At 44.8% G+C, this 27,791-nt stretch overlaps 2 protein-coding genes across 3 annotated transcripts; both read left to right on the top strand.

Annotated features, from left to right (window-relative positions):
* Positions 1-1,130: 1,130 nt before the first annotated feature.
* HILPDA (hypoxia inducible lipid droplet associated) lies at positions 1,131-3,269 on the top strand. The gene is given in 3 exon segments (XM_064574982.1): positions 1,131-1,270; positions 2,344-2,561; positions 2,564-3,269. Coding segments are annotated over 2 exon segments (189 nt in total). The 5' UTR covers positions 1,131-1,270; positions 2,344-2,410; the 3' UTR covers positions 2,602-3,269.
* On the top strand, positions 1,132-23,402 carry GARIN1A (golgi associated RAB2 interactor 1A). 2 transcript variants are annotated; one of them, XM_054506441.2, is made up of 6 exons: positions 1,140-1,270; positions 5,023-5,138; positions 16,488-16,672; positions 17,877-18,126; positions 20,786-20,904; positions 23,038-23,402. In XM_054506441.2, the coding sequence occupies exons 3-6, from the start codon at positions 16,509-16,511 to the stop codon at positions 23,231-23,233; spliced, it is 729 nt and encodes a 242-aa protein (XP_054362416.1). In that variant the 5' UTR covers positions 1,140-1,270; positions 5,023-5,138; positions 16,488-16,508; the 3' UTR covers positions 23,234-23,402. The 2 variants fall into 2 exon arrangements, with proteins under 2 accessions (XP_045725810.1, XP_054362416.1); XM_045869854.3 differs by lacking the exon at positions 5,023-5,138 and having other exon boundaries at positions 1,132-1,270.
* Positions 23,403-27,791: the final 4,389 nt, after the last annotated feature.

Here is a 27,791-nt window from a genome sequence, read left to right as displayed (position 1 = left end):
GCAAAATCGCAGACCCTGTGCAAGCTCCCGGGTTCTTGCCCATCCAGCCCCGGTACTTGACCCTGACACATGGAACCGCCAGCCCTACAGCTCTGTGGACCTGTCTAGAGTCAGCGGCCCCGGCGCTTTGGTCCACTGCCCTCCTCCTCCCCAGGAGGAAGGCATGAAACCGCTGACAGCCTTCCGGCGTGGAGGTTCCTTCCTAGCGTCTCCCCAGGACTCTATTTTCTGAGATCCGCCATTGGCTGCTTTCACAGCAGACCGTCTACATTTCTCCGGTTTCACGCGGAGGGTTTGCGTAGTAAGGCTTCCCAGCTCCCACATCTGGGTATGAAGCTGGCTGCTCACCTCCTAGCTCTTTGGTTCGATCTGAAAGTATCTAAAAATCATCTAGTGGCCCCATTTTAGGTGAGAAAACAGGCCCAGTGGGTACAAAGTGAGTTGTCCGTGTGCAGTCAGGCACAGACGCCAGGGCCAGCTGGGTATTTCACCTTTTCTTACACATGACAAACTTTCGTAGAAAGCAGAACTTACTACGACGCAACAGGTTCTCGCCATTGCAGTGATACCAAGGGCAAATTAAACCTCAGGACTTCGAATGGGAGGGTGGGGGCGGTGCCTGGAATCTTGGTACTTCTAGAAAGTGAAAGTCAGCTCTTCAGTCGGGGGAATTTAAATACTGGGGGTGGGGATCTCATGCCTTCTGGCAATCTGTGCTTTGTTGGTGTTGGAAGGTCTGGTGATGAAGCCCTTCTCTGCGGTCCCGCCTTCCTCTGACCTGAGGGCTTTTGGATTTGGACACTTCAGGTGTGTCTCCAATCCACTCGGTATGGGGGTAAATGTGCTGATTCCCTCCAGTTTCCTGCAGCAGAAAGAGGCAGTCTATGTTAACACATACGCTAGTCCTACTGCCGACCTCAGTGACTCAGAGCCCCAGGGTGTGTACTTTCTGGAAACAGGTCAGACTGGCAGCGCAGCGCAGCGCAGTGGCCCAGACCTCGGACCTCCCCCGCCTGGGGGCGGGGCCGCGGACATGCGTCAGGCCCGGTACGTGCGGCCCGAGTGCGCGTGCGCGGCTCCGGGGCGGGGCCGGGGCTATAAGTGGGCGGCGTGGGCAACGTCGTTCTGCTCTTCTTTCCCGAGGGTTCCGCCGTTATACTCAGAGAGTCGTCTGGGCTGCGGTTTAACACTAATCGGGAGCTGACTCTTCGGACTCCTGCACTACCCTCTGTTACAGCGAGCGGACCGCTCCTGGCCCTTCCTCCTGGAGGTGAGCGGCCCTGTGGGCTTCCCCACCTTTCCGCGCCCATTCCCCAGGCTGCGTTGCCCCGCGGGCCGCCTCGGGTTCCCGAGCTCGGGCCGCGCCTCCCGGACTCCTGCTCCTCGCTCCGTCTCCACCTGGGTCCGGAGTCAGCCGCTCCAGCCCTGTTTTCAGGGATGACCCTGTGTTCCATGTGGCTCTCCCCATGCTCTCAGGTGCTGGGTTGGGCGTCCCAGTCTTGCCCTCCCAGAACACCCTTTCTGTCACAGCACTTGGCGTGTTGTGTGTGTGCTAACTGGCTAATTTCTTGCCTAGATCGAAAGCCCCATGAGGGCAGGGTTCATGTCTACCGGACCCCGTATGGCCCTAGTACCTTCCTGGGTGCCTAACACATCGTAGGTATTCCGGGTGTATTTGTTAAATAAGTGAACTTGATAGATTTGACTGTCTTGGAATTATTTTGGCTTTATCAAAAAGTTTATGATTGGGGCGCCTGGGTGGCTCAGTTGGTTAGGCGACTGCCTTCGGCTCAGGTCATGATCCTGGAGTCCCTGGATCGAGTCCCGCATCGAGCTCCCTGCTTGGCGGGGAATCTGCTTCGCCCTCTGACCCTATCCCCTCATGTGTTCTTTCTCTCTCATTCTCTCTCTCTCAAAATAAATAAAATCTTTAAAAAAAAAAAAAAGTTTACGATTAACTGGAACCTGACAGATGTGAGGAGAACCTCTAGGCAGGTGGCTTTCTTAGGGGCATGTGCCTGCCTTCCTCCTCAAAAACAGAAAGACCCCGTTCAGGAAGGGTTTTGGTCCCTGGATTGTGGCACGGGGATTGTGCATTGCACCTGGCAGAAGTAAAAGGTTTACTTTAGAAGAAGTAAAAGTTTTAAGGAGTGCTCTTGAATTAGTCCAAGAAGCAAGACTAGCTCTGCAGCCATAGAGTTTACAGTGTAAATATGCTTCTACTGGTCCCTGTCTCCCTGACTGGCTGAGCCTCACCCTTAGTTCCATGGGAAGACAGAAGTCAGGCCTGGATGCATGCATATCCCAAAAGGCTGTAGATTAATCTCACCTCTCTTTCCTCAGTATCCAGAGGCCTTCGAGAAGTGAAGACAGTTCTACTGCTCTACAGAGGAGTGGGGTCATTTCAGCCATGAAGTCTGTGTTGAACCTCTATCTCTTAGGTGTGGTGCTGACCCTGCTCTCCATCTTCGTTAGACTAATGGAGTCCCTGGGAGGCATACTGGAGAGCCCATTGCCTAGGAGCTCCTGGACCACCAGAGGTCAACCAGCCAGCATAGAGCCCCCGAGGGCGTTCCAGACAATCCATCCAGAGGGGTGTGATAAGACCTCTCTCCACCAGCTGTAATCTTGGAACACTGGCCTAAACACATCCAGGCAGTTGTCTAGTTGCTGGGCAGGAAAGCTCAGAACATCAGTGTTACCAGAACTGTTAACAGGCTCTTGAACGGCCTCTCCATCTGGATGTTCCTTGCCCTGGAAAAAGGGCCTAATATATAGGTGTGAATGGATTGCCTATGACTGCGATGGAATGATGTCACTGCTCTCCCCAGGGTCTGCTGTACGCTCTGGTGTCCTTGGCAACATGGCTCTGATGCCTCTTAGATAGGGACTTGCGCTTCATATTCAGCAGTTGGGAGATGGTGTCGTTTTCATCTCTGCGTCGTCAACATCTGCCAAGAGTTCCTTGGGGCTTGGGTGTCTTGTGGTCAGTTTATGTGGAGGTCAGCTTCTCTCCCATGAGAGCTTGTCTGTGTGTGGACAGTAGTTGAAGTGTGGTGTATGGGTTGGCTGTAGGGAGGGGGATGATGAAATAGTCAAGTGTCCACCTCTCATTGTTTCACATGGTAAAGTACTTTCTCCAACACAGCATGTATGCATGTATATTGATCAGAAGGGGGCAGTGGGATGATAAAGCCCGCTCAAGATGCCATTATGGCCACCATGTGGCTTAAATGAAATTTTCTAATGAAATAAAAATTGAATATATATTTCTAGTATGTGTCCTATTGACCTCTGCCCTTGAAATTAGTGATAGGAAGGGTCTTAATCCTAGATTTGGGTTTGACATCTTAACTCAGGAGCAGAAAAGTACTTAAAACACTTCGTTTAAAACATCATGTAGGGGCACCCGGGTGGCTTAGTCTTAAACTGACTGAATCTTGATCTCAAGGTCGTGAATTCAAGGCCCTCATTGGGCTCCACAGCGGGCATAGAACCTACTTAAAAAACAATAAAAAATAAAACATAATGTAAATAAATCTGAATTTGGAGGCAAGGGCAGTTGGGTCTGCCCCGAATCCACCAGTTTTCTGAGCCTGGGCCAAGAATATTCTAGTCCTCTCTTGACTCTCCATTTCAAAAGAAAAATGATTTTCTTCTACCACCCCCACCTTCAGTTTCCGGGGGAAAGAGGACTATCAGTCCAGTAGGCTTTTTTTCCTCTGTACTGCTGTGATCCATCAGAATGAGTGCTCAGTTTTGATTGTTCTCCAGGTCAGCTGGTAAAATGTCCCACTTGACAGTTGTCTCTGCTCACTCCCAGATCTTTGTAGCTTGGCTTTTACACAGAAATGGAGGGTTTGGGCTTTTTTTTTCCCCTTGCCCATATCCACTACTCCTCCATCCCCTACTCCATGTTCAAGTGCATTCACTCCTCTGCCCATGGTAATGTATCGGTTCACACACTCTTGATGTGTGTCATTTTATGTATGGGGAATTGGGTTTACTTTTGCCAAAGGGTACAAATGGTATGGTGCCTCTACTAAGCCATTTTGGCTTCCTGAGTTCTTGAGCCTAAGTGCCAACTACTCTAGAAGCTGGTGGTTTGGGCATCACTTCTATTTATTGCACTGTGGCAGTCACTAGTGCTGTTCAGCAAGTATTTCCAGCTTCCCACCTTCTGGGCATGTACAATACTAAAAATATTATTTTTACATGTAATCAACCTAAGAAGTTATTTATGAGATATATAGATATTTTACATTTTTTGGTACTAAGTATTTATTTGTATTGGCATTTTACACTTAGAACGTACGGCTCCCTGGTCTCTGGATGGCGGGGGTAATGTGGCTCATCTCAGCACAGTACAATGAAAAATACAGTTGGCTTTTTATCTCGGATTTCAGGCACTGCGTGCCAGTAGCTATCCTAGAACATACTACTTAAATTTGATATGTTTTCTCATTCTCACGCGTCACCTCGTTTGGGGTGTTAACTTGAAGTGGGAGAGCTGCACCTTAAGGCCCTTTCCCCAGATGGTTTAATTGAAATGGTTTACAGGGTGCCAGAACCTTTGTGAGGTCTTCACTCTAAGACAATTTAATCTACTTGGAGATTTTAACAACAGATGTAATGGCCATACCACTGTTTTCCTATGAATAGGGTGACCTGCTGTCCCCGTTTGCCTGGCAAAGGGATTTTCTGGGATGCAGTACTTTTCAGTGCTAAAACTGGGACAGGTCTGGGTGAACCAAGACAGGCCAGCAGTCATCCTACCTACAAAGCTGAGTTCAAAACGGCATTTGTCATTGCAAACATTTCTCAGTTTTATCTGTTAACCAGTCAGGGATGAGAAGTAGTTGCCTTTGTGAACCCTGCAAACCCACTGATTTCTCTTTACTGCTTGCGAGCTGGCCAGTTCAGTTCTTGTCTGAGCTAATCTTGGACTTCGTCAGTGGCAACCAACAGTATCCAATTCAGGCTGCTAAAATTCTTTCCTCTGACTTTCTCTTAACTTCTTAGATCAAGTATGTCTTCCAAGTTACTGCAGGCAACAGTTTTACCAAATACTTTGCTACTTATGACGAGTTGCCCTCTTCCCATCTTTCAATAAGATCGCTTTGCTGCCTGCCCTCCAAGTAAGTTAATGTCACACATTCTGAAGTTTTTTGTTGTTTTAAATACATATGCATCACCCACCTCTACAGTCCTATCTCCTTATCAGTCAAGGACACATTAGATTAGGTTCTGCAGCAACAACTCTGAATTCTCAGTAGTTTAAAACAGAACAGTTGCCTAAGGCTGTGCTCCCAGGAAGCAAAATTAGGGCCTAATCAGGGAATATTCCCTTCCCGCAGGGTAAGGGGCCTTCTTCCCATCTGCTCAGTGGCACATGGTGATTCCTAGGCTACTGTTTCTTGTTCCTCCCCTTTCCCCTTAGTGCATTCGTCTTGTCTTTGTTCCACCAATATTTATTAGATGGGTGGGGGCTTGTCTTTTTAGTTTAGAGTTCTCCACCTCAAGCCACTTCTGAAAGTGGTGTAGAGACTATTATGCATCACTCGGAGATTTTTTTTTTTTTTAAAGATTTTATTTATTTATTTGAAAGAGAGAGAGAGAGCGCACAAGCAGGAGGAGTGGGAGAGGGAGAAGCAGGCTCCCGGCTGAGCAGAGAGCCCGACGTGGGGCTCGATCCCAGGACCCTGGAGATCATGACCTGAGCCGAAGGCAGACGCTTGACCGACTGAGCCAGCCAGGCACCCCTCACTCGGAGATTCTTGAATTTGAACTTGATGTTGTAGCTGAAGGGAATTACTGAGTTGCCTTCTTTGGAGAGGTATGGTGAATGCAGAGGGGTAGTGAGCTGCAGGAGGGACGGTGAGCTAAATGGTTATTGACTAGAAGGATCATAGTGGTCTCCAAATATTTCTGCCCTTGCCTTTCAAGCACATAATAGAAGTGCACTTCCTGACACCTTTGTGGTTGGACAAGGCCATGAATTAGTTCTATTAGTTCTGGCCAATGAGTTGTGAGTAGAAGTAACTTGTGTCAGTTCTGGATTGGAACACCTAGATTCTAGATTGGAGCACTGGTTCAAAAACCTCCAAACCTTTCACCTTCTTTTTCCCTCCACTACAGTGACCAGCAATGCTCCAAGTGGAACTCTTCCATTAATGTAGGTCTTGGAGTGCGGATGCCATGGAGTGGAGCCGTTGACTGATCCCTCATGAACATGTAGTGTAAATACGAAAGAAACCTCTGTTGTGTTAAGTTCCTGTAGCATAACTTGGCCTATTCTGACTGATACATTGCCTTCAGCACCTAGCGGCTACTGCGCATTGACTAAGATTTCATTACTACTCACCTCAGATAACATGCATTAGACAGTGTGTGGGGGGTTGGGGGGGGGACATGTAAACAAACCAATAATGTTTCATGGTTCTGTGATAGAAACGTGTATAGGACATGGGTATATAAAGTTATCTGCTGGCAGGAGGCAGATGGTAAAAGGAAAGCTTCTTAGAGGATCTGAATTTTAAAAAATGAACAGGTAACCACGTTCGGAAAGAGTTCCCTACTGGAGGGAACTGTGAGCAAGGACGTGGAGAGGAGCCCAAGCACAGCGTATTTAGAAAGCTGCAAGTACTAGCTTGAGGCCTTCGCTCTAGTGCCATCTAGTGGAATCTAAGGAAGAAGGAAACACTAACTACATGCGGTGTAATGCTTTCCAGATTTGAAGGGCCCTGCCTCTAAAGCTTATGATAGATATCAGAATATTAAGGCCTGGAAGATTTGATCTAGTCTTAACACCGTCCAATAAAAATATAATGCAAGCCACATATGTAATTTAAATTTTTCTAATGGTTACATTAAAAAGAAACAGGAAAAGATACTTTAAACACCTTTAACTCAATATACTAAAAATATTATTTCTACATGTCATCAACCTAAGAAGTCATTTATGAGATATATAGATATTTTACATTTTTTGGTACTAAGTATTTATTTGTATTGGCATTTTACACTTAGAACATATCTCATTTGGATTAGCCACATTTCAGGTGCTCAGTAGTCCCGTGGCTAGTGGCTACTGTATTGGACAGCATAGATCTTTTCATTTTACTACAGAGGAAACAGAAGGAAACTCAGTAACTTAGACAATATCATTTCTAGATCTCACTATAGGTTTCTCAATTTTTACAAATTTAACTGTTCTTTTAAAAAATTTTTTAAGTTGGGGCACCTGGGTGGCTCAGTTGGTTAAGCGACTGCCTTCGGCTCAGGTCATGATCCTGGAGTCCCTGGATCGAGTCCCGCATCGGGCTCCCTGCTCGGCAGGGAGTCTGCTTCTCCCTCTGACCCTCCCCCCTCTCATGTGCTCTCTCTCAAATAAATAAAATCTTTAAAAAAAATAAAAAATTTTAAGTTAAAAAAATAAATAAAATAAATTTAACTTTAGGAGTAGGTTGTTTAATTTCCAAATCCCTTGATATTTTCCAAATATTTTTCTTTCATTGATTTCATTGCTCCTAATTTCATTGATTATGGTCAGGGGACATACCCTGTATAATTTTAATTAGTGGAAATTTATTGAGACTTGTTTTAATGGCTCAGCACATGGTATATCTTAGTGAATGTTCAATGTGCACTTGAAGAGAATGTGGATTCTGTGGGTTCTGAGTGTTCTGTGTTTTACAGAAAAGTGTACAAAATATTTTTTATAGAAGGTATGCAAAATACAAAAAAATTTTTTACAAAAATTACATAGAGTGGGGTACATGGGTGGCTCAGTTGCTTGAGCGTCTGACTCTTGATTTTGGCTCAGGTCATGATCTCTGAATTGTGAGATCGAGCCCTGCATTGGGCTCCGTGCTGAGCAAGGAGCCTGCTTAAGATTCTCTCTCTCCCTCTGCTCCTCTCCCCACAGTTTGCGTGCACGCTCTTTCTCAAAAAAAAAAAAAAAAAAAAAAAATTTACATAAATTAAGTTCGTAGTTATTAAGTCTTCTGTATCCTTACTAATTTCCTATTTACTTGTTCTATGAATTTCTGAGAGAGAAAGGATAAGATATCCAACTCTAATTATCTATTTGTCTATTTTTCCTTTTAGTTTCATCAGTTTTCATTTCATGTTTTTTGAAACTCTGCTATTGGATACATATACATTTAGGATTGTTATGTCTTCTTAAATTGACCTCCTTATCTTTTAAAAATGTCCCTCTTTTGGGGAGACAAATCATAAGAGTCTTAATCATAGGAAACAAACTGAGGGTTGCTGGAGGGGAGGAGGGTGGGGCGATGGGGTAACTGGGTGACAGGCATTAAGGAGGCACATGATGTAATGAGCACTGGGTGTTATGTAAGACTGATGAATCACTGAACTCTACCTCTGAAACTAATAATACACTATATGTTAATTAATTGAATTTAAAAAGTGTCCCTCTTTGGGGTGCTTGGGTGGCTCAGTCAGTTAAGTGTGCAATTCTTGATTTCAGTTCTGGTCACGATCTTAGGGTCTTGGGATTGAGCCCCACAAAGGTCCCTGAGCTCAGCGTGGAGTCTGCTTAAGATTTTCTCTCTCCCAGGGAGCCAGGGTGGCTCAGTCAGTTGGGCATCTGCCTTCAACTCAGGTCATGATCCTGGGGTCCTGGGATAGAGCCCCAAATCGGGCTCTCTGCTCAGTGGGGAGCCTGCTTCTCCCTCTCCCTCTGCCTGCTGCTCTGCCTACTTGTGCTCGCCCCCTCTGTCTCTCTGTCAAATAAATAAATCTTAAAAAAAAAGATTTTCTCTCTCCCTCTGCTCCTCCCCCTGCTTGCATGCACACACTCTCTTTCTCTCTCAAAATAAATAATAAATAGTAATAGTCTTCAGAAAAAAATGTACTTCTTCATCACTTGTATTATTCCTTGCCATGAAGTCTTCTTTGTATGATATTAATATAGCCACTCTAGCTGACTTACGATTAGTGGCTGCAAAGTTTATCTTACTCTGTCTCTTTAACTTATGCATCTTTGTATATTGTGGATTTCTTGTAGATAGCATATAGTTGTGCCTTGCTTTTTATACAGATTGGCAACATCTCATTTTTAATTGGACTGTTTAGGCCATTTATATTTAGTGTAATTATCTATAAGGTTGGGTTTAAATCTTCTCTATCTTGTTATTTTCTGTTTCCCATCTGTTCTTTGTTCCATTTTTCCTCTTACCTTCTTTTGGATTAACTGTGAATTTTTCAGTGTTCTATTTTATCTTCACTTGATTTATTAGCTATACATCTCTGTTAAAAAAAATTTTTTTTTTAAAGATTTTGTTCATTTATTTGACAGAGTTAGCGAGAGCAGGAACACAAGCAAGGTGAGTGGGAGAGGGAGAAGCAGGCCTTCCGCCAAGCAGGGAGCCTGATGTGCAGCTCGATCCCAGGACCCTGGGATCATGACCTGAGCCCAAGGCAGATGCTTAACAGCTGAGCCACCCAGGCGCCCCCTCTGTTTAATTTTTTTAATGGTTCCTCTACTCTAGGATTTACAATAGACATCTTTTAACTTATTACAGTCTAACTTCGAATAGTATTTTACCACCTCGTGTATAATATAAGAGCCTTGCAATACTACATCTTATTTTCTCCTCTCATCCTCTGTGCCATTCTTGTCATATATTTTACTTATACATATGTTTTAAACCTAATGTTACATATTACATTGTTACAATTTTTAAATAGTCAATTGTTAAAGAACTTTAAAAATTATATGTATACATATTTAACATTTTTGCTTACATATTTACAATTTCTAGTAATTACTTACTGTTTGTGTAGATGTAGGTTTATAGTTTTTACTATATTTGGAAATCTTCCAGCCTTTATTTCTTCAAATATATATCTTTAACTCAAGAAGTAAACAGTATGTCCAATACAACCCTGACCACATGTTCACAACTTTGGACAGACCACTTTTAGAGCTAATAATGATTCTTCCAAAAGTTTATCTTGTACATAGCTACTTCTCAGTAAATATTTGTAGAGCCATATGTAGGAAATTTCTTTCACACTTCTCATTTTAAAATTTATTTAAAAGAAATACAGTTCATGGTAAATAATTTAAACAGTACAAAAAGTATACTGTGAAAAATAAGTACTTTTTCACCACCATTACCAATGCCCTACCCCTCCTAGGGCAACCACATTTTTATCCTTCCAGAAATTTTCTGGGCATGTTCAACCATATATGAGTATATATTCTTTTTTAATATACTTTTTATCCAAGTGATAGCAATTTATATATACGGTTCTTTATATTTTTCTAACTTTATAGCTCTCAGTAATCATTCCATATCAGTATATATAAAGTTGCCTTATTCCCTTAATGGCTGCAAAACACTACATCATATGGAAGTTTCATAGATTAACTGGTGCTCTACTGATGGACATTAACCTTTTACAAGGGAAGGAGAAAAAATGTCAAACAAAGAACAAAGAGTACTGGGACACTTGGGTGGGTCAGTAGAGTGTCTGCCTTTGGCTCAGGTCATGATCTGGGGTCCTGGGATCGAGTCCCACATCTGGCTTCTTGCTTGGTGGGGGGCCTGCTTCTCCCTCTGCCTGCCGCTGCCTCTGCTTGTGCGCTCTCTCTCTCTGACAAATAAAAATCTTTAAAAAAAAAAACCAGAGTACTGTGATAAAGGAAAAATAATGACCTTGAAGATTGTTTGAATATTTGAATTACCAGTATTATAGACTTTGTATCAATAAAAAATAATGATCTCTTCTAATGATCAAGTCTTAAGAAGAAATTAGCCAAGGGGCGCCTGGGTGGCTCAGTTGGTTAAGCGACTGCCTTCAGCTCAGGTCATGATCCTGGAGTCCTGGGATCGAATCCCTCATCAGGCTCCCTGCTCAGCAGGGAGTCTACTTCTCCCTCTGACCTTCCCCCATCTTGTGCTCGCTCTCACTCTCTCTTCTCAAATAATTAAATAAAATATAAAAATACATATATCTAAAAAAAAAAAGAAGAAATTAGCCACTAAATTGTAAACTTCTGCCTCTGATGTAACAGCTTTGGGAAAAACACCAGTGAGGAGCAGGACTCCTACCTCATGTTAAGAGAAGCACCAGGAAATTTAACCCCAATCATGCGAGGATTGCACTAGTGTGTGTCTTGAGAGTTTAAAAGACATGGGGGAACTGACTTACCTTTTTGGCTTGCTCCTTGTATAAACACCAAAGTGAAAGAACCTGGTAGCTGTCTAGTCATAGAGGGATAATTATTATCTCACCCCTCCTCAACTTCATGCAACCTGAAGAAATCTTTGAGTGGATGTTTCTTGTCCTGGTACCAAAAATAGAAGATTGCAAGGGGAGAGAAGAAGTTGGTGCCACTACAATGCTATACTTGTAAATGTTTGACACCAGCTCTCTGAGGGGGAATATATATAATATATAATAAATCATACATAGTACACATGTTATATATAATTACTACATATATAGCATAATATAGCATATATAGTATATACATTATATTAGAATTCAATATTATGTACTATAATTAGTAATTAAAAATATTCTATATTATAGAATTATATGTAATATATACATACGGACATATACATATATATACATATATGTGTTATATATGTTTTCTCTAAAATTTTACTGACATTGGGGCTCGTGGGTGGCTTGGTCTCTTGGGCATCTGAGTCTTGATTTCAGCTCAGGTTGTGATCTCAGGGCCGTGGGATCAAGTCCCACGTCGGGCCCTGCACTCAGCACGGAGTCTGCTTGTCCCTCTCCCTCTGCTCCTCACCCCACTTGCTCACTCTCTCTATCTCTAAAATAAATAAAATCTTAAAAAAAAATTTACTGACATAATGTATAGCACACAATTCACAACTAACAATAAAACACACAGTACTCTTGTCCATTTCATATGGCCAATTGATCTCACAAATCTTTCACTGATTTTTGTCAAACTCTTGTATTCCTAGCCAACCTATGCAACTGACAAAGTGTAGTTCTGACATGAATGTTGGCTGATTTTTCCACTTATATTAGTAATAAGAAAGAGAACTAAGCAAGTTATATGTTGGAACTTTACATGTTCATCAGTGACTTAAGCAACTTCTTTGCTAAATCAGATAACTTTCAATATACTGGGAGACGCCTCAGATCTTTCTGTGCTTACCATACAACAACTACAGACACACTTTTAAGTTTACTGCATCATTAACATTTTCTCTATGGCTTTAGACAGCCAACAAAACAATAAATCAAGGCGTGATGAGTAGCATTTACTGGTTCCATGATGTAAATAACTCTCAACGTGGCTGGTTTGAAGGCAGTGACCGACAGGAAGTTCCTGAACACACACTGAGAAGAGATAGGCAGTCGTAGTGCTCCATTATATAGTATTTCTACCATGTAGGGACAATAGACGTAAATAACCTCTAGAGAGTAGTAATTAAGAAGATGAGTTTGGACCATTACCTTTGCTTTAGTATAATTTATTTAAGTGTAAGTTTATATAATTAAATTTTTAATAACGGCTGTGTTTAACAACTGCCCTGTAAACTTCCTGAGCATTTTACAGTTTTCACAATCTCTTCTACCCTGGCTCTGGCATACCACTAGGCCACACATCCTCATTTGCCCACTGTTTACAAATAAATAAGCCTCTTGGCTTTGTTAACAGCCTGGTTTAAAAAAAAAAAAATTCTCATTTATCCCATGAAATGGGGTAGGAAAGATTGGGGTGAATTGCTTGCCTCTGTCCTGAGCTCCTCTGGCCAGGTGAGGGCCTGACTTTAGGCGATCAGTTCGCTCAGAGAGAGTTTTTGTGATGGGCTCCCCCATGGGGGGAGAGGATTGAAGGCTATGGGCTTCCTGAGAGCCTGCCTTGCTGTTCTGGCCAGCTCACTGCTCTCTTGGCATAACCATGGGGCAGTCATTTTCCTCGTGGATACAGAGAGATTGAGGGGAAATGGACTAAGACTACATTACTGCTAGTGTGTAGTGCATAGGAAAGGGGAGAAGAAAAGCCCTGCTCACCCCCAATCCTTCCTTGCCTTTTCTATTTTTCCTTTCCTGTTGTTACCCATCACACTCCTTGATGTCATGCCTGTCATTGTGAGCCGACAGGCCCTCCCTGGCCTGGTGGACAGCCTGTAAGTCAGGAGGGGAAGTGGAGCTGCGGAGGTGTGGGGGAGCAGTGGTCACACCAACACCTTGGAATTGGGCTGGGTCTGCGTGGAGCCCCAGAGATGGTCCCCAGCCCGTTCTTTCCAAGAACCAATGAGTAAAATTAGGGGCCTCCCACCTGAGGTCAGGGAACCAGGCCCTGGAGTGGAACTTGGGGTGGAAGATGGCCTTCTTTGTCAACTGATTCATTCTCCAGAATTCAACTTGTTCTCCGACTCGGTGGTGTTTGAAAGCAACTTTATCCAGGTACCCCCGTGGCAGCTCAGAGCCCGCTCCCTTTCCCTTTCCAAAACTTGCTCCAGAGGGTTGATCCAAAAATGCTGTGGCCTCTGAAAGCCCTGGGGAGGAGAAGGAAGCTGCTATGGCTAGAGACAACCAGAGGGTCTGGATCCCAAGTTCAGCTCAGTTTGTGCCTAAGGCCTCGTGGGGCTCCCCGCAGGTCATATGCTTTCAGGAAACAGAATTAGACGCTGCAAAAGGGCCCATCAGAGCTCACTCTCCATGCAGTGTCCATGGGCACCCTCCCAGGGCCACCAGGGAAGGGATGCTGGATTAGAGGGAATGAAGGTTGCTGTCAGAATTCCTGCTCTGAAACCCAAACTCCTCTCTCCTGGATGGTTTAGAAATAGCCTTGTTTGAGAGCCAAGCCCCTAGAATCGCCTTGCCCAGATTCTACATCCCCTAAAGGGTGGTGATACAGCCAATGGAAGTGAGCATTTTTGGCCTGGGAAGCATGGGACCATTGAGAGTATGGGGCAGTCATTTTAACATAGTTTGGGATATGTGGCTGGCTCAGTTGGTGGAGCATGCGACTCTTGGTCTTGGGGTCGTGAGTTCAAGCCCCACATTGGGGGTAGATTTTACTTAAAAAATAAAAAAATGACATCTTATTGAGGGTCTGCCCGCCTCCCTCTAGAGGTCTAGCTGGACCTCCCGTGCTCTCTGCAGGTGTGGCAGAACCAGCTCCTCAGTCAGCAAGCTGTGTGCTGCATGTGGGGCAGGACATGTAGAGAGATCTGATAGTGTCCCTGCCAAGGAGCTTATGACTTTGTCAATTTAAAGGGTATGTTATAAAATGGTAACTGCTAAGAAAGCTCTGTCAGGTGGTTTGGACCAGCTGATCCCTAAAGCATGAGCAGAGAGAGGGGGTGCCAGTGTTTAGGGGGTTCAGAACACTCTTGGGACTTGGGCAGTTGAAGAAGGCTCCCCAGAAGAGGGGGGTTAAGTCATTCTTTGAAGTATCGTTGAGACTTTGGTAAGTGGAAGAGCAGGGGGAGGACATTCCAGGCAAGGAACTTCAAGTCCCAGGGCGAAGGCCGGAGGCTGAAGTGCACAGGGAGGGTCTGCAGTCAGGAATCCCTGTGATGGAGTCACAAAGCAGCGAGGACTTATAGGAGAGAGTGGAGACAATCTGAGCTTGATTTGGAGATGCCTTCATACAACAGTGAGCTACTCCCTGACAAAGTCCCTCAGATTCCAGCCAGCCACTTCATGGCTCCGGGCGCTCCCTGGTTCCTGTGCTACCCCAGGGGGCTGCGGAGTGGGGCCATCAGTGGGCCACCTGGGGGTGTGCTCCTTCCTAACAGTCTTGGTGGAGAAGGAGCAGTGACGTGGGAAATCCAGATTCCAAATTCCAGTCATTTCTATTGGGGTGTGATGTTTTGGCAGGAGGTTTATTCTCTGAATATGTTCTCTTTGACCTGAAATTAAAAGATTCTCTGGGTAGACACATAGTGACTCAGGCAGCAGGAAACTCAGACCGTACCAGGGAGCGGGAAAGCCTGCCTGCCAAAGCTGCCCCATGGGGGAGTTAAACGTTTACTTGAGGGGCACTTGGGTGGTGCCGTCAGTTGAGCATCCGATTCGTGGTTTCTGCTCTGGTCGTGATCTCAGGGTCATGGGATCGAGCCCAGCCCTGGGCTCTGCGCTCAGCACAGAGTCTGCTTGAGATTCTCTCTCCCTCTCCCTCTGCCCCTCCCACTCATGCTCCCTCTCTCTCAAATAGATAAATCTTTAAAAAAGTTTACTTGAAAGGATCCAACCCACACAGTTAGGTGATTCCCTTTCTCCCCGCTCCTCAGAATCTCTGCCATCACCTCTAAGAAACATCACGCACAAACGTTTATTTATCACTTACTCAATGTATGCAGCCCCCTGTGTTTTATAATACATATGAATCTCATTCTACAACATGGGCTCCAAGAAATGTTTTTTTTTCCCTTCAAAATAAAAACTCACTTTTCTAGGGGCACCTTCTAGTCAGCTTTGTGGGAACTTAAATTTCAGTCCTTCCTGGGGCTTTCCCCTTGTCCCCAGTTCCACCATGGCTGTGAAATGGTTCTGATGGTCCTACAAAGTCTAGAACATTGGGAGAAGTCCCTCTGGTCTTGGGAACATAGGGAAACCCCCTCAAATGTCCTTACCCTGGTCCCTGTGGTTCCTTGGAGGCTTCTCTGCCTGTCCTGGACAGTGAAGGGGGGGGTGTCTTAGCTGAAACGCTGTGCCCAGTGCCAAGCATCCAGTCTCCCTGTCCTGCCCCAGCCTCAGGTGCTGCAAGAGAACAGGTTCTTATTTCACTTAAGATCCAGCAACAAGCTGGGCCCTCCCTCACCTTGCAGAAAGCTCCCCAAACCTCCCTCACATTGGGCTGCTTGGGTCTTCCCCATTCAACAGCTCTTTCCTCCCTCTCTTCCTCTTCTGGAACTTTCTTTATATAATCTCCCTTCCAGATCACTGGAAGCCCTGCTGGCTTCTTCTACCCAAGGATGGAGAAATAAAATTTTAATGCCTTTCAGCTTTTTCTTACTAATGCATCTTTTTAAAGTTAGATAATGCAGGAGCACCCGGTTGGCTCAGTTGGTTAAGCATCCAACTCTTGATCTGGGCTCAAGTCATGATCTCAGGGTCATGAGATGGAGCCCCACATAGGGCTCCCCGCTCTGCGCAGAAGTCTGCTTGTCCCTCTTCCTCCCCCTGCCCCTCCCCCACTCTCTCCCCCATCTCAAAAAAAATAAATAAGTAAATAAATAAATAAATAAAATCTTTAAAGCTAGATAATGCAGAGGACACAAAGAAGGGCAACACAGTTTCCTGCTACCAGTGAGCTGGGTCTATTTGGGGAGACACACAGAAAGGATGGATGCTGGTCATGGCCCAGCCCACTGTGCCGCACACCTTCAAGAAGCACAGGGGCTCGAAGCATGTCACCAAGTTGAAGTGCTGCTTCCTAGCCTCTCTATTCTTGCACCCTTGTCTTCCGCTTCTCTCTGACCCATGTACCTGGGGCTGATTTCTAGGTCACTAAGCCCGGAAGCTGGATGGATGTCTATGAAGGGTCTACCACTGTGATCCTCGGGGTGACCTCCTCAGTGCCCTCCCTGCCACTCCCCAACGTCCTCCTGATGGCCAACGTCACCTGGCCCCAGGGTCAGTTTTCCTCCTGGACCACACCTGACTGTGCTCCCGTGGTCACCCTCAGCAGGTAAAGAAAGACTGGAGGGAGGGGCCGGAAGGGGCCAGAAGACCACATTCTTTTGCAGCTGGATTTTAGATAAAAGGACAGTGTGGTCATGTATAAACTATGTAGAATTCCCTCATTAATTTAACAAGCATTTCTTTAGGGTCTGGGTGTACCAGGCACTGTGCTTGGTGCTGTGGGGTACAGAGCACGCGTCCCTGTCTCAGCCTGGTCTTGAAGGATCTTGGGCTTCCATTTATTTATTTATTTGTTTGCTTATTTATTTATTTATTTTGATTTATTTATATTTATTTTGATTTATTTACATTGACTTATTCATTTATTTAATATTTATTTATATTGATTTATTTATACATATTCTTTTTTTTTTTAAGACTTTATTTATTTATTTGAGAGAGAGAGAGAATGAGAGACAGAGAGCATGAGAGGGAAGAGGGCAGAGGGAGAAGCAGACTCCCCGCCGAGCAGGGAGCCTGATGCGGGACTCGATCCCGGGACTCCAGGATCATGACCTGAGCCGAAGGCAGTCGCCCAACCAACTGAGCCACCCAGGCGCCCTATTTATACATATTCTTTACTTATATTTTTATTTATATATTTACATTGTCTTCATTTATATTTATAGACATACAAATTTATTTACATTTATAGACTTAGGGCTTCCGCCCCCCAAAAAAGGTGAGGGGTATGAAAGTCAGTTGGGATTATGGAGTGTTAAAATTTAAAAAAAAAAAAATAATACCAGATGTATAGGACATCCATCCTTCTTTACTCTGTCAACACAGTTAACCAGGATATAGGGAGAAGATCTGGAAATGGAGTCGGAACACCTCAGTTCCAGGTCCTACTTACGCAGATCTAAACTTGGGCAAATCAGTTAGCTGTTCTGACCCTCAGTTTCAACATCTGTAAAATGGAATTAATATCTTTCATCAAAGGGTTGTTGTGAGGATTGAATGAGATGTTACACATCGACTATCTGCCATTATTATTGATGTGGGCAGGTTCTTTAGTGACAAAGGCCCTGGAAGTCAGAGAAGAGTCGGTCTTAGCAATCGTTCCCACTTCAGGGCCACGAGTATCCTCCTGGGGCATCCCCCAGGCAGTGGTGGGAGCCTAGTGAGGTTGGGCCAAGCACTAGGTGGGCACAGCATGGTTGATTGAACCGGTGAGCTCCTCCCTATGGGAATTTCCTGATTGTGTCTAGGATTCTCCCCCTGAAGTTTGTGGAGCTACAAATCTATGACCGGCTCCAACGCATCCTGCGGGTTAGGACAGTGACTGAAAAGATCTACTACCTGAGGCTCCACGAAAAACACCCAGAAGCTGTGTTTCAGTTCTGGATCCGCTTGGTGAAAATTCTGCAGAAAGGTCTGTCCATCACCACCAAAGACCCGAGAATCCAGTTCACTCACTGCCTGGTGCCCAAAATGTCCAACAGCTCCACTAGAACAACAGTAAGTGGGGCCTCCCACCAAGACCCGCTGGGGTGAGGGGGGATGGGGAGCACAGCGCCTCAGAGCACTGCTGGATATTAAAGTCTAGCGTTGTAGGGGCAGACTTCATTTTCAAGGGCCAATGACACATACACACCAAACCAAGGTCTACAAACATAAAAAGCAAATTCATTTACTTTTCCTAAAAAAGAGCTATAAAGTACTTAGCTCACTTAAAAATTGCTTTCTGTTGTTTTTATCCCCCCAGTATATAAAAGAATAATGTTCACTGAAGAAAATTAGAAAATTACAAAAAAATCGCTCCCACTTCTCTCCAACCCCAAGCAATCACTTGGAACATTCTGGCATACTTCCTTCCAGTCTTCCGTTTTATTTATTTTCTTTTTTTGTTTGATTTTTATTAGGTTTTGGCATTAAAGTTATACTGTCTTCTTCATATCAACTGAAGAATATTGCATGTGCTTTCACATTTTTCAGTATTTTAAAACTTTGAAAACATTTATTCTTTAAAGGTTAGAGGCTAGATTAAACTTGGAGTCCATCTAATCCAGGTATTTCTTTCTTTCTCTTTCTTTCTTTCTTTCTTTCTTTCTTTCTTTCTTTCTTTCTTTCTTTCTTTCTTTCTCTTTATATTATTATTTTTTCTTTTCCAAGCTTTTATTTAAATTCCAGTTAGTTAGCATATAGTGTAATACTAGTTTCAGGTGTAGAATTTAGTGATTCATCATATACCTACAACACCGGGTGCTCATCACAAGTGTCCTCCTTAATCCCCATCATCTTTTAACTCATCCCTGCCCCCCCACCTCCCCTCCAGCAACCCTCAGTTTGTTCTCTATAGTTATCAGTCTGTTTCCTGGTTTGCCTTTCTTTTTTTTCCCCCCTATGTTCATTCATTTTCTTAACAGTCTTCCATTTAAAATTAATTTTTAATTATATATTTGAGGATATTAAATATATGTTTCTGAATGTTGCTGTTTTTTCAACTTAGATTATATCAGAGGCATTTTCCCATTTCTTTTTAAAGTTCTTTACGCACATCATTTTGATAATTCCATGCTGTTCAGTAGTTGTATGAATGCATTAAAATTCATATTGCCATTCTCCTATTATCAGCCATTTAGAGTTGTTTCTAACTTTTCATTACTGTAAGCAATTCTAAAACAAGCATTTATGTGTATGGTCCACATTTCTGATTGTTTTCTCAGGATAGATTATTAGAAGCAGAATTCAAAGGGTATGAACATTTTTAAGGCTCTTTATACATATGGCCAGATTATTTCCAGGAAGCTCATGCCAAAGTATACTCGCTCCAATGAGTGTGTCACTGTATCCTTATCACATTTGAGAAGTACACATTTTAATAAATGTTCTAACACGATAGGTAAAAAAAGTAGCAGCTCTTTGATTTTCAGTGAGTTTGAACATTGATATATACATATATTTCTTTTTGCATTGTCTATTGTGTTCTTTGGTTATTTTTCTATTGGCAGCTTTGTGTTTTTCTAAATTGATTTGTAAAATAAAGCTTTTTATACATCAAGAATTTTAACCCCTTGGGACGCCTGGGTGGCTCAGTCCTTAAGCGTCTGCCTTCGGCTCAGGTCATGATCCCAGGGTCCTGGGATCCAGCCCCGCATCGGGCTCCCTGCTCGGCAAGAAGCCTGCTTCTCCCTCTCCCATTCCCCCTGCTTGTGTTCCCTCTTTCGCTGTCTCTCTCTCTCTGTCAAATAAATAAATTATATCTTTAAAAAAAAAAAATCAGGGGTGCCTGGGTGGCTCAGTTGGTTAAGCAACTGCCTTCGGCTCAGGTCATGATCCTGGAGTCCCGGGATCGAGTCCCGCATCGGGCTCCCTGCTCAGCGGGGAGTCTGCTTCTCCCTCTCCCGCTCCCCCCTCTTGTGCTCTCTCTCTCTCAAATAAATAAATAAAATCTTCAAAAAAAAAAAAAAAAGAATTTTAGCCCCTTAGTCACAAGTTTCTGCAAGGATTTGCTTTTCCCTTTCAGTTTATTTGAGGCTCCTGCCCACCCCCATGCCTTTTGACACACAGAAGGCTTGTCCCAGACCTGCTTAGGATAGAGGCACAGAAAGAGCTTGATCAGCTGGATTGCCTAACACCTTCAGGTTTCAGAATCTATTTTAAGATTTTATTTGACAGAGAGAGAGAGACAGAGAGAGAGGGAACACAAGCAGGGGGAGTGGGAGAGGGAGAAGCAGGCTTCCCGTGGAGCAGGGAGCCCAATGCGGGGCTCAATCCCAGGACCCTTGGGATCATGACCTGAGCTGAAGGCAGATGCTTAACCGACTGAGCCACCCAGGCGCCCCAAGGTTTCAGAATCTAAACACTTTCCTCCTCTCATTTTAGTTGCAGTCTTTAGGTATGCTCTCACTAACTTCCAAAGTCAGCCTGACAGCTCTGCTGGCCGGGTTTCTAAATGTTCCCGAGCAGTAGCCATAGCAGCCCATCAGAGAGGGGAGGAGGCGATCCTGCCAGGGGCCCAATGTGGTCTGATGATCCTGGAGCTTAATGCTTAAGGAACAGGTGCCCGGGTGTAGGCTGGAAGATTCAAGTGAGTTCCTTCAAAGTTCTGGCCCGAGGAGGCCACAAACTCTTAGAGTGCAGACCTGGTCCTCTGACTGTAAATTTCTCCACCCAGCCTGAAAGCAGCCTCTCGTCATCCACTCAGCCCAGCGAAAACTTCATGCTGTTGGTGGCTGAGCAGACCAGTGACAGTTTCTCAAATATCTCAGGAAGACCCCAGCTCACAGCAGACAGGTGGGTCATCCAGGCAAGAACCTGCAACATCCCTTCCTGTGGCACTGAGCTGTGGGTGGGGTCAGTGACACCCTCCGCCAAACTAGCTCGGTTCCTTCTTTTTATTCTAGACAATTATGCGTACAGCTTCTCCCCTCAGTTTTATTATAAGCCTGTCCTTGAAAACAGGGTCTGTGGCTGATTGGTCTGAATATTTCCTAGGCAAACTGCAGTGTTTTCATAAACAGTGCTCAATAAAAGGGATGAGGGATGAGTAAATTAATTCAAAGAAGGGTAAGCTAATAAAGCAGGCTCAGGGAGTTAGATATTGACTGTCTCCAGTCCCAACTCACCAGGGTCCCCTGGGTGAGACAATTCTGAGTTCTCTTTGCCTCACTTATCTGTTCTGTAAAATGGACAGAATAGACAGTAACCCAAAGCAGAAATGGCTCCAACACCATTTGCTAAGTAATTGTATGGGACTCTGTGCAACAAGTGATGGAAAACAAAAGCAAATCATGCAACCAATACATTGAACAAGTACGACCTGAAGGGTATCATCAAAATGTAAATTTATTTTTGTCTTCCCTTTATATTTTTTTCAGTGGGAGAAGCTTTCTTCTTGCCCCGAGATAAAAGCTGGTTCTCTGACAGGCCCCATAAGCATATGGGCTCCCCCTTAAAATATAAAAGATCCTTTGGTCCCTTTAAATTGCAAAAGCAGCATCAATTCTGAAATTAAAATGTCTGGTGCCTGATAATTATCAAAACTGAACTGTTCACAGCTTCCCTCAACCTGGCCTCGTGTTCAGATGGTCCTCCATAGTGGGGACTGGGTTGTCGCTCCTCTTGTTCTGTTTCCTAATTTTAAAGCTCACTTTTTCTCTTATGAGCTTTCTTGGGTTCTTTGGAGTCCCATACCTGACACTCCCCCACCCCCACCCCTCACTGCAGCTCTGGTGATGCTCTGACGTCTTCCTTTCATCTGGCCACCACCCCCCTCAGGCTCCGGCTCTGCGGGCATCCACACCACCCAGGCACTAGCTGTCATAGCCCTTTAAGGGAGTCCTCTTGGGCAGGGCTTATTTTAAAGCTAAAGACAGGAGACAGCAACACAGCCCCCCAGAATCATAAGTACTAGGCCATAAACACTTCACAAAAACTACACAAGAGGGAGCTCTGGAGCCCAAACCAGAAAGCTACCTTGACCTACCCTCGTTCCAGAAGGTTCAGGAAAACCATTTCACATTAAAAATAACCGTCAGAAAAGGATAGTAATCAAACCCCCACACAAAATCATATAAGGAAAAAAGGAGTATATGAAGCATAGCAAAAGCTTACAGACAACAAAAACACACTAAAAAGACATGCCTTGCAAAACAAATGAAAACTACAACCCAGCATTTCAAAATGAGCTGAAAGAAATTAAGAAAGTGATAGAATATATGAAAGAACAACACAACTCAGAAGATTTATAAATGTGGTGATAAAACCGAGGAAAGAATCAGACATTTTTAAAGAAACGATTATTTCCAAAACGAAGCCTAAACCAGAGAGAATACAAGAGCAAACAAAGCAGATAATGCCTTAAGAGAAATGAAAGGATAAAGGGAGAGCTTAAAGAAAGAAAATAAGCATGTGTCTCACTTAGAATCAAAATTTTAAGAAATTTAGCTACACTCTGTGTTTTTCTAGACAGACTAAGTGGCTGTGACTTTTTGTTAAGTTATTACTGTTTTTGGAGAACTGTCTTAAGGTTTTCTTTGGTTTTCTGCTGCTGCCTGGCAGGTTATAGTGGGCCTCAGGCTGATCCCAGTGGGCTCAGATCTTGCCTTTGAGTCTTACTTAACACATGAGGTTCTCAACACATAAAAGCAACACTTAAGGTTTGGAGGGGAGTCTGTTCCAGTCCAGCAGAGCAGGCCTTAGCTTGAGTCTCCCTCCTGCTTGGCTTTCTCTGTTCAAGTCACTCTTGATACATCCCACCACATACACATGTTGTCACTGGCCATCATTGCCACGTTCCAATCTATGCTGAAGGCACCTGTACTGGAAAAGACATAATTTAAAAACGGTTTTTAAATTAAATTCTTAACAATGCTTTCTTTTTCTTTTATTGCTTACAATGACCCCCAAATTCCTGGGCTCCAATAGTAACACCAACGTTGCCATCAAAACAGACAAATTGGACAGCTACAAGATACCTTCCCCAGTGGCATCTCCAATCAACTTGAATATACCCATGAGAGCCGCCTTGAGCCACAGCCTCTGGGAACAAGAGAATCCAGATGGGCACCTCCTGCAAGCTCCTGTTGCCAGTTCCCTAGGAGAGAACTTTTTGGGACCCTGACACCTAGCCCAAACAGGGTGATCTTCCCTAGCTTCATTCCGTGAACTTGCAACAACCTCCTATAATGCTGTTTTCCCACTGTGGGCCAAAGACCATGGGAGAGGTATGATGATGTTTATAACAAAGTGCTGCTGTACTTCCACCAATAAACCTCCAAGTGAGTTCCTAATTGTTATAAGTTGTGCTCTGTGGGGCTTCGGGCTGGGGATGGACTAATTAGGAGCAGGAGCTCACCCCTTAGGGAAATAAGTGGGGAAAATGTTCTGTCTACTCCTTTGAAACCCCAAAGCAGCCAAGAAAAGCCCAGAAATCCAGTCCAGAGGAAACAGCCAGGGCAGAAACCCAAGGTCCTCTTTCAGAGGGGTGGGGGGAACCAGAGGCAGGACTGCTACCAGCCCAAAGGGAAAGAAATCTTGAGAACTATGCTGACCAGTTGGGAGATAACTTTGTGTGGCCCCACTTACCTCAAGCAAGAAATTGAGTCTTTACCACCCCAGTGCCCATGTTCGTGTAAAGCTGTGAAGGCTCACCCTGGGCCATGCAAACCTTGGTTGCTAATAAAGACATGGCTTCTGGTAAGGATGACGATGACCACCTGTCAATGGAAGGCCTACCTGACTTGACTCTTCCCACCCTGGACCTAATGAAAGCAACCTGGAAGACACAGTAACTGTGTGTGCATATGAGGGGCGAGCAGGAGCGTGGGCCAGCCTCTGGACCAATGGCAGATATTTACTTGGAAAATACTACCACAATATGCAGAACTATTTATTAGGTCCCTGCTAGGTGTCAGACACTGGGCGGGATGCTGGGTAAATTCGAGAGAGGGAGAGAGACAGGTTACCTGCCTTGAGGGAGGATGTAGGAGAGATACTGAGCCCTATTCTGGAGACACAAGAAAGCCATTAAGGTTGACATGGTGTTTGAACCACGGGTCTACAAATCAAGGCTGGAAGCCCTTCTTTCCTAGAGTTCACATGAGAGGAGATAGAGTGACGAGGGAGGAAGAACATGGCCGTCCTCCCCTGTGCACAATCAGGTGGGCTGAGCACTAAATCCTGGCCCGACCGGGTCAGAAATGACAAGAGCTGAGAGGATGCTTGATGTTTGTGGGTTTCTTCTTGTCTCCAATAAAAATTAAAACAAAACACATTTCCTTCCAGCCTGTTACAGTCAAGCTGAGCATTGCTGGTGCTGGTGAGGAACATCTAGCAGCAGAACTTAGAGGCTGATGTGCAGGGTGACCTTCCTTGCTTCCCAATTTATGCCTGTGGTCCTAGGATCATTATCGATATGTACCCACGCCATTCTCAAAGTGTCCCTGCACGAATGGCCAACCACTCGACTGATACACGTGTTTACAAACATTTAGGAGATCCCCCACCCTCACTTCTGTTGCCTTGGTTTACGACTCCATCCGCTCTCACCTAGATTACCGTAATAACCCCAGTGGCCTCCCAAGCTCTCATGGTTGTAACAATAGCAGCTAACTTCATTAGCAACTTACCATGTGCCCAACCCTATGCTAAGACCTTACAAAGATCACTTAATCCATACAACTCACTGGGAGGAGATCCTCTTGCTAACACATTTATGTGAACGTGAGCCACAGAAAGGTTCAAGAACTTGCTCAAGGTCATATAGGGAGTAAGCAGCAGGGCCAGGACTTGAACCCAGTCTAACTCCAAAGTCCGATGGCTCTCTGATTTCGTCCCAATCCATTTCCCTTCTGCACTGCTAAAGAGCAATCTTTCTGAAACATAAATCTGACTACAGCCTCACCCTTGATAAAAAACAAACTCTCTGACAGGAAATGACCAGGCCTACTTCTCCAGCCGCTCCACTTTCCAGAGGCTGCTTCCCTTGCACCTCCTGCGTCCACCACACTAAACGCCCCATGCACTTCCGCTTCCGTACTGCAAGGGTGTGGCACGTCCTTCACTCGACGCACGTCTCGTTCCTTGCGCGTCTACCTGTTGCTCTCGCGATACTTGTCCTTCCTGCGGGAGCTCTGCGCGGCTGTTTACCCTGCGTGTGCCTGTTTCAACCTTTCTCACACCGTTACAGTTGTTTACGTGGCCATTGCTTTGGTGGGACTAGGAGCTCTCTAAGAACAGATACCGCTTTGTATTAGAGTTCTTTACCCAAAAAAGGAGCTGACTCTAATTTAAACCAAAGGGAATTTATTGGAAGGGTAGGAGTTAGCTCACAGACTCGACGGGACAGCTGAAGAGCCATTGCTGAATGTGCGGACATCAGAAGAGCTTCGTGGATTCAGGTAAGGGTGGCTCATCAAACATCTCATCCGATGCTGCAGCAGGCTGGGGGGTTCCTCAAGGGAAATGGAGGGGTGCCACAAAAGAACGGCTAGGAGATCGGATGTCTGGCGGCTGATAATAACAAATGTCCACCACAATGTGACTCTCTGCTCTCTGTTCAGAGAGGCGCTCTGCCCCGGGCCTCAGGCATCTCCGCACATCCTTGCTAAGTAAGCCAGATTTCAAGGCCCAAGTGGGTAGTTTTGCTCACTTGCATGTTTCGGGAGAGGGATGAAGAGTTTAGACAGATTGCCTTATACTTTGTGTGTTCCTTTGAAACAGTTTTTTACTCAATACTGTGCCTGAAGGATTCCATTCTGATGGGCAGACTATACAGTAGCATTTGGGGTCCCCTGTCGGTGTTAACTCAGAGTCAGTAGCGCATAGTCCCTGAAAGTCTCTGCATTTCCCTTTTAGGAGGGCATAGTATCACTGTAAATGGCCCAAGTTCTCTTCGGGATGCCTAGGAGGAACGCTCATGGTAGGCGGTTTAGGGTGCTTGTAATAGGTCCCTGGTTAGGGATCCCAGCCTTCCCTTCATCCAAGGAGCTGGGGTGTGAGCACCGGGTGAGGACTGAGGAGTGTGGGCAGCCCTGCTTCTCTAACTGTATCCATTAGAGCCGGCTTTCATTTGATGATACAAATGACCTGAGTCTTGCCTCTCCATTTTATTCCTAGAGACCCTAACTCAGTTCTGATCTTTTAGTTGTCAACAGCCAACTCTCACTAGTTCAAGCATAAAAGGAACAGCTCAAAGGATATCCAGTAGCTGGAAAGGCGAGAGAGAAATGGCTTGAAGTCTTACGCAGCCCCGACAAGAAGCAACAGCCCAGCCAGGCAGCAGGACCGCTCCAACAAAGACCCCGTGCCCCACTGTTGCACGCACACTTCAGCTCCCACCAGTGGCCCTGGCCTGGAGGCTGTCGTCCTGGCCTTCTAAAATCAGATGCTTCTACTGCTACCTGCCCCGCCCCGAGAAACATCTCCACGCAGCACTAGCTTCCTTATGTTGCTCACACCCAAGTCAAGGTCTCATGCGGGTAAGTCTGCTTGGCAGAATTCAGCTTACAGGATGCACCTGAGCTGAAAGGGCGGCTGAGAAAGTAAGGTCTGGCTTCCTGAGGAGGTGAAACTCATGATGCATAAATCCCCAAAAAGAAGTACAGGCAGCCAGAAGGCATGAAAAATGTCCCCAAATACCCTTGATTAATTAACTACGGACGCAGAATCTCGAAAGGTCAAACCATTCTCAGCTCTGATTATCATGCATAATTATGCTTCTGGTCCTTGAGTGCCCCCAGAATTCTCTTTTTTTCCACTGAGATTACAGAGCCCATTCGCTAGCTTAAAGAGAGCCTCTTAAACATTCTAGTGCTTTCTCAAAACCTTGAAGAGATGTGCAAGTATTCAGGACCTTCTAAAGGGGCAGTTTCAGGCAAGGGCAGCAGTAGGTACATGATAGATCCAAGTCAACTTTCTTGTCTCCCAAAGGCTTTGAATTCCTTTTTCTACATCGCTTCAAGGAATTTCTGGCCACTCATTGTTCTCTAATGTGAACCAGGTTGAATCCAGCTTTGCTGCAGCCAACACAGCAAACTGTAAGAAATATACAGCGCTATGAGAAATAGCACAATTATGATGTAATCTCTGGTGAAAGCATCCACATCAGTAAAATCAGCCCTCTCTAAAAGTATGCTCTCCCTTCTTGATGGAGTGCCTTAAAAGTTATTCTCATCAGTATTCGCAGACTTTACAGACAGAAATTGCCCAATTCCTTCAATATGTTTTCCTGGGTGAATACTTTCTCTTCCCTATGCTAATTCCCATACTTAACCTACTCACACCCGCTGGGGCATTGTGGCAATGAATTCTGGTTACTGGCCTAGTAACACGGAGGGGAATGTTCAGCACCCTCCTGCAAGGAGGGAAAGGCTTCCTCTCCCATGGGATGGGCAGTGGGGAGTGTTCAAAAGGACCAGAGGTTTGGGTCTTTCGGGTCTTCTCTGCTATCCCTGTTGCAGTTGATGGAATCTCTCCTGTTACATTGTGCCTCTTTTACACAAGAGACTGGATGGAAGCTGTGACCTCGACAGCCTTCGTAATTCAACAACCGAGACCCAAATCTCAATGTTTTTAACTTTTGTTTTGGGTTTTTTTTTTAAGAGTTTTATTTATTTATTTGACAGAGAGATAAGCGAGAGAGGGAACACAAGCAGGGGGAGTGGGAGAGGGAGAAGCAG

Source organism: Mirounga angustirostris, unplaced genomic scaffold (assembly GCF_029215605.1).
Source record: "Mirounga angustirostris isolate CCGP_5_RB_7025 unplaced genomic scaffold, mMirAng1.0.hap1 SCAF_12, whole genome shotgun sequence".
In the NCBI taxonomy this organism is placed as follows: Eukaryota; Metazoa; Chordata; class Mammalia; order Carnivora; family Phocidae; genus Mirounga; species Mirounga angustirostris.
This window is presented reverse-complemented; position numbering and strand designations above follow the sequence as displayed.

Excerpts from the sequence above, each read along its gene's own strand:
- GARIN1A (XM_045869854.3), top strand. The coding sequence starts at position 16,509 with ATGGATGTCTATGAAGGGTCTACCACTGTGATCCTCGGGGTGACCTCC. Across the intron at positions 18,127-20,785 it reads ACAGCTCCACTAGAACAACA|CCTGAAAGCAGCCTCTCGTC; the intron begins GTAAGTGGGGCC and ends TTCTCCACCCAG. Across the intron at positions 20,905-23,037 it reads CCCCAGCTCACAGCAGACAG|TAACACCAACGTTGCCATCA; the intron begins GTGGGTCATCCA and ends GGGCTCCAATAG.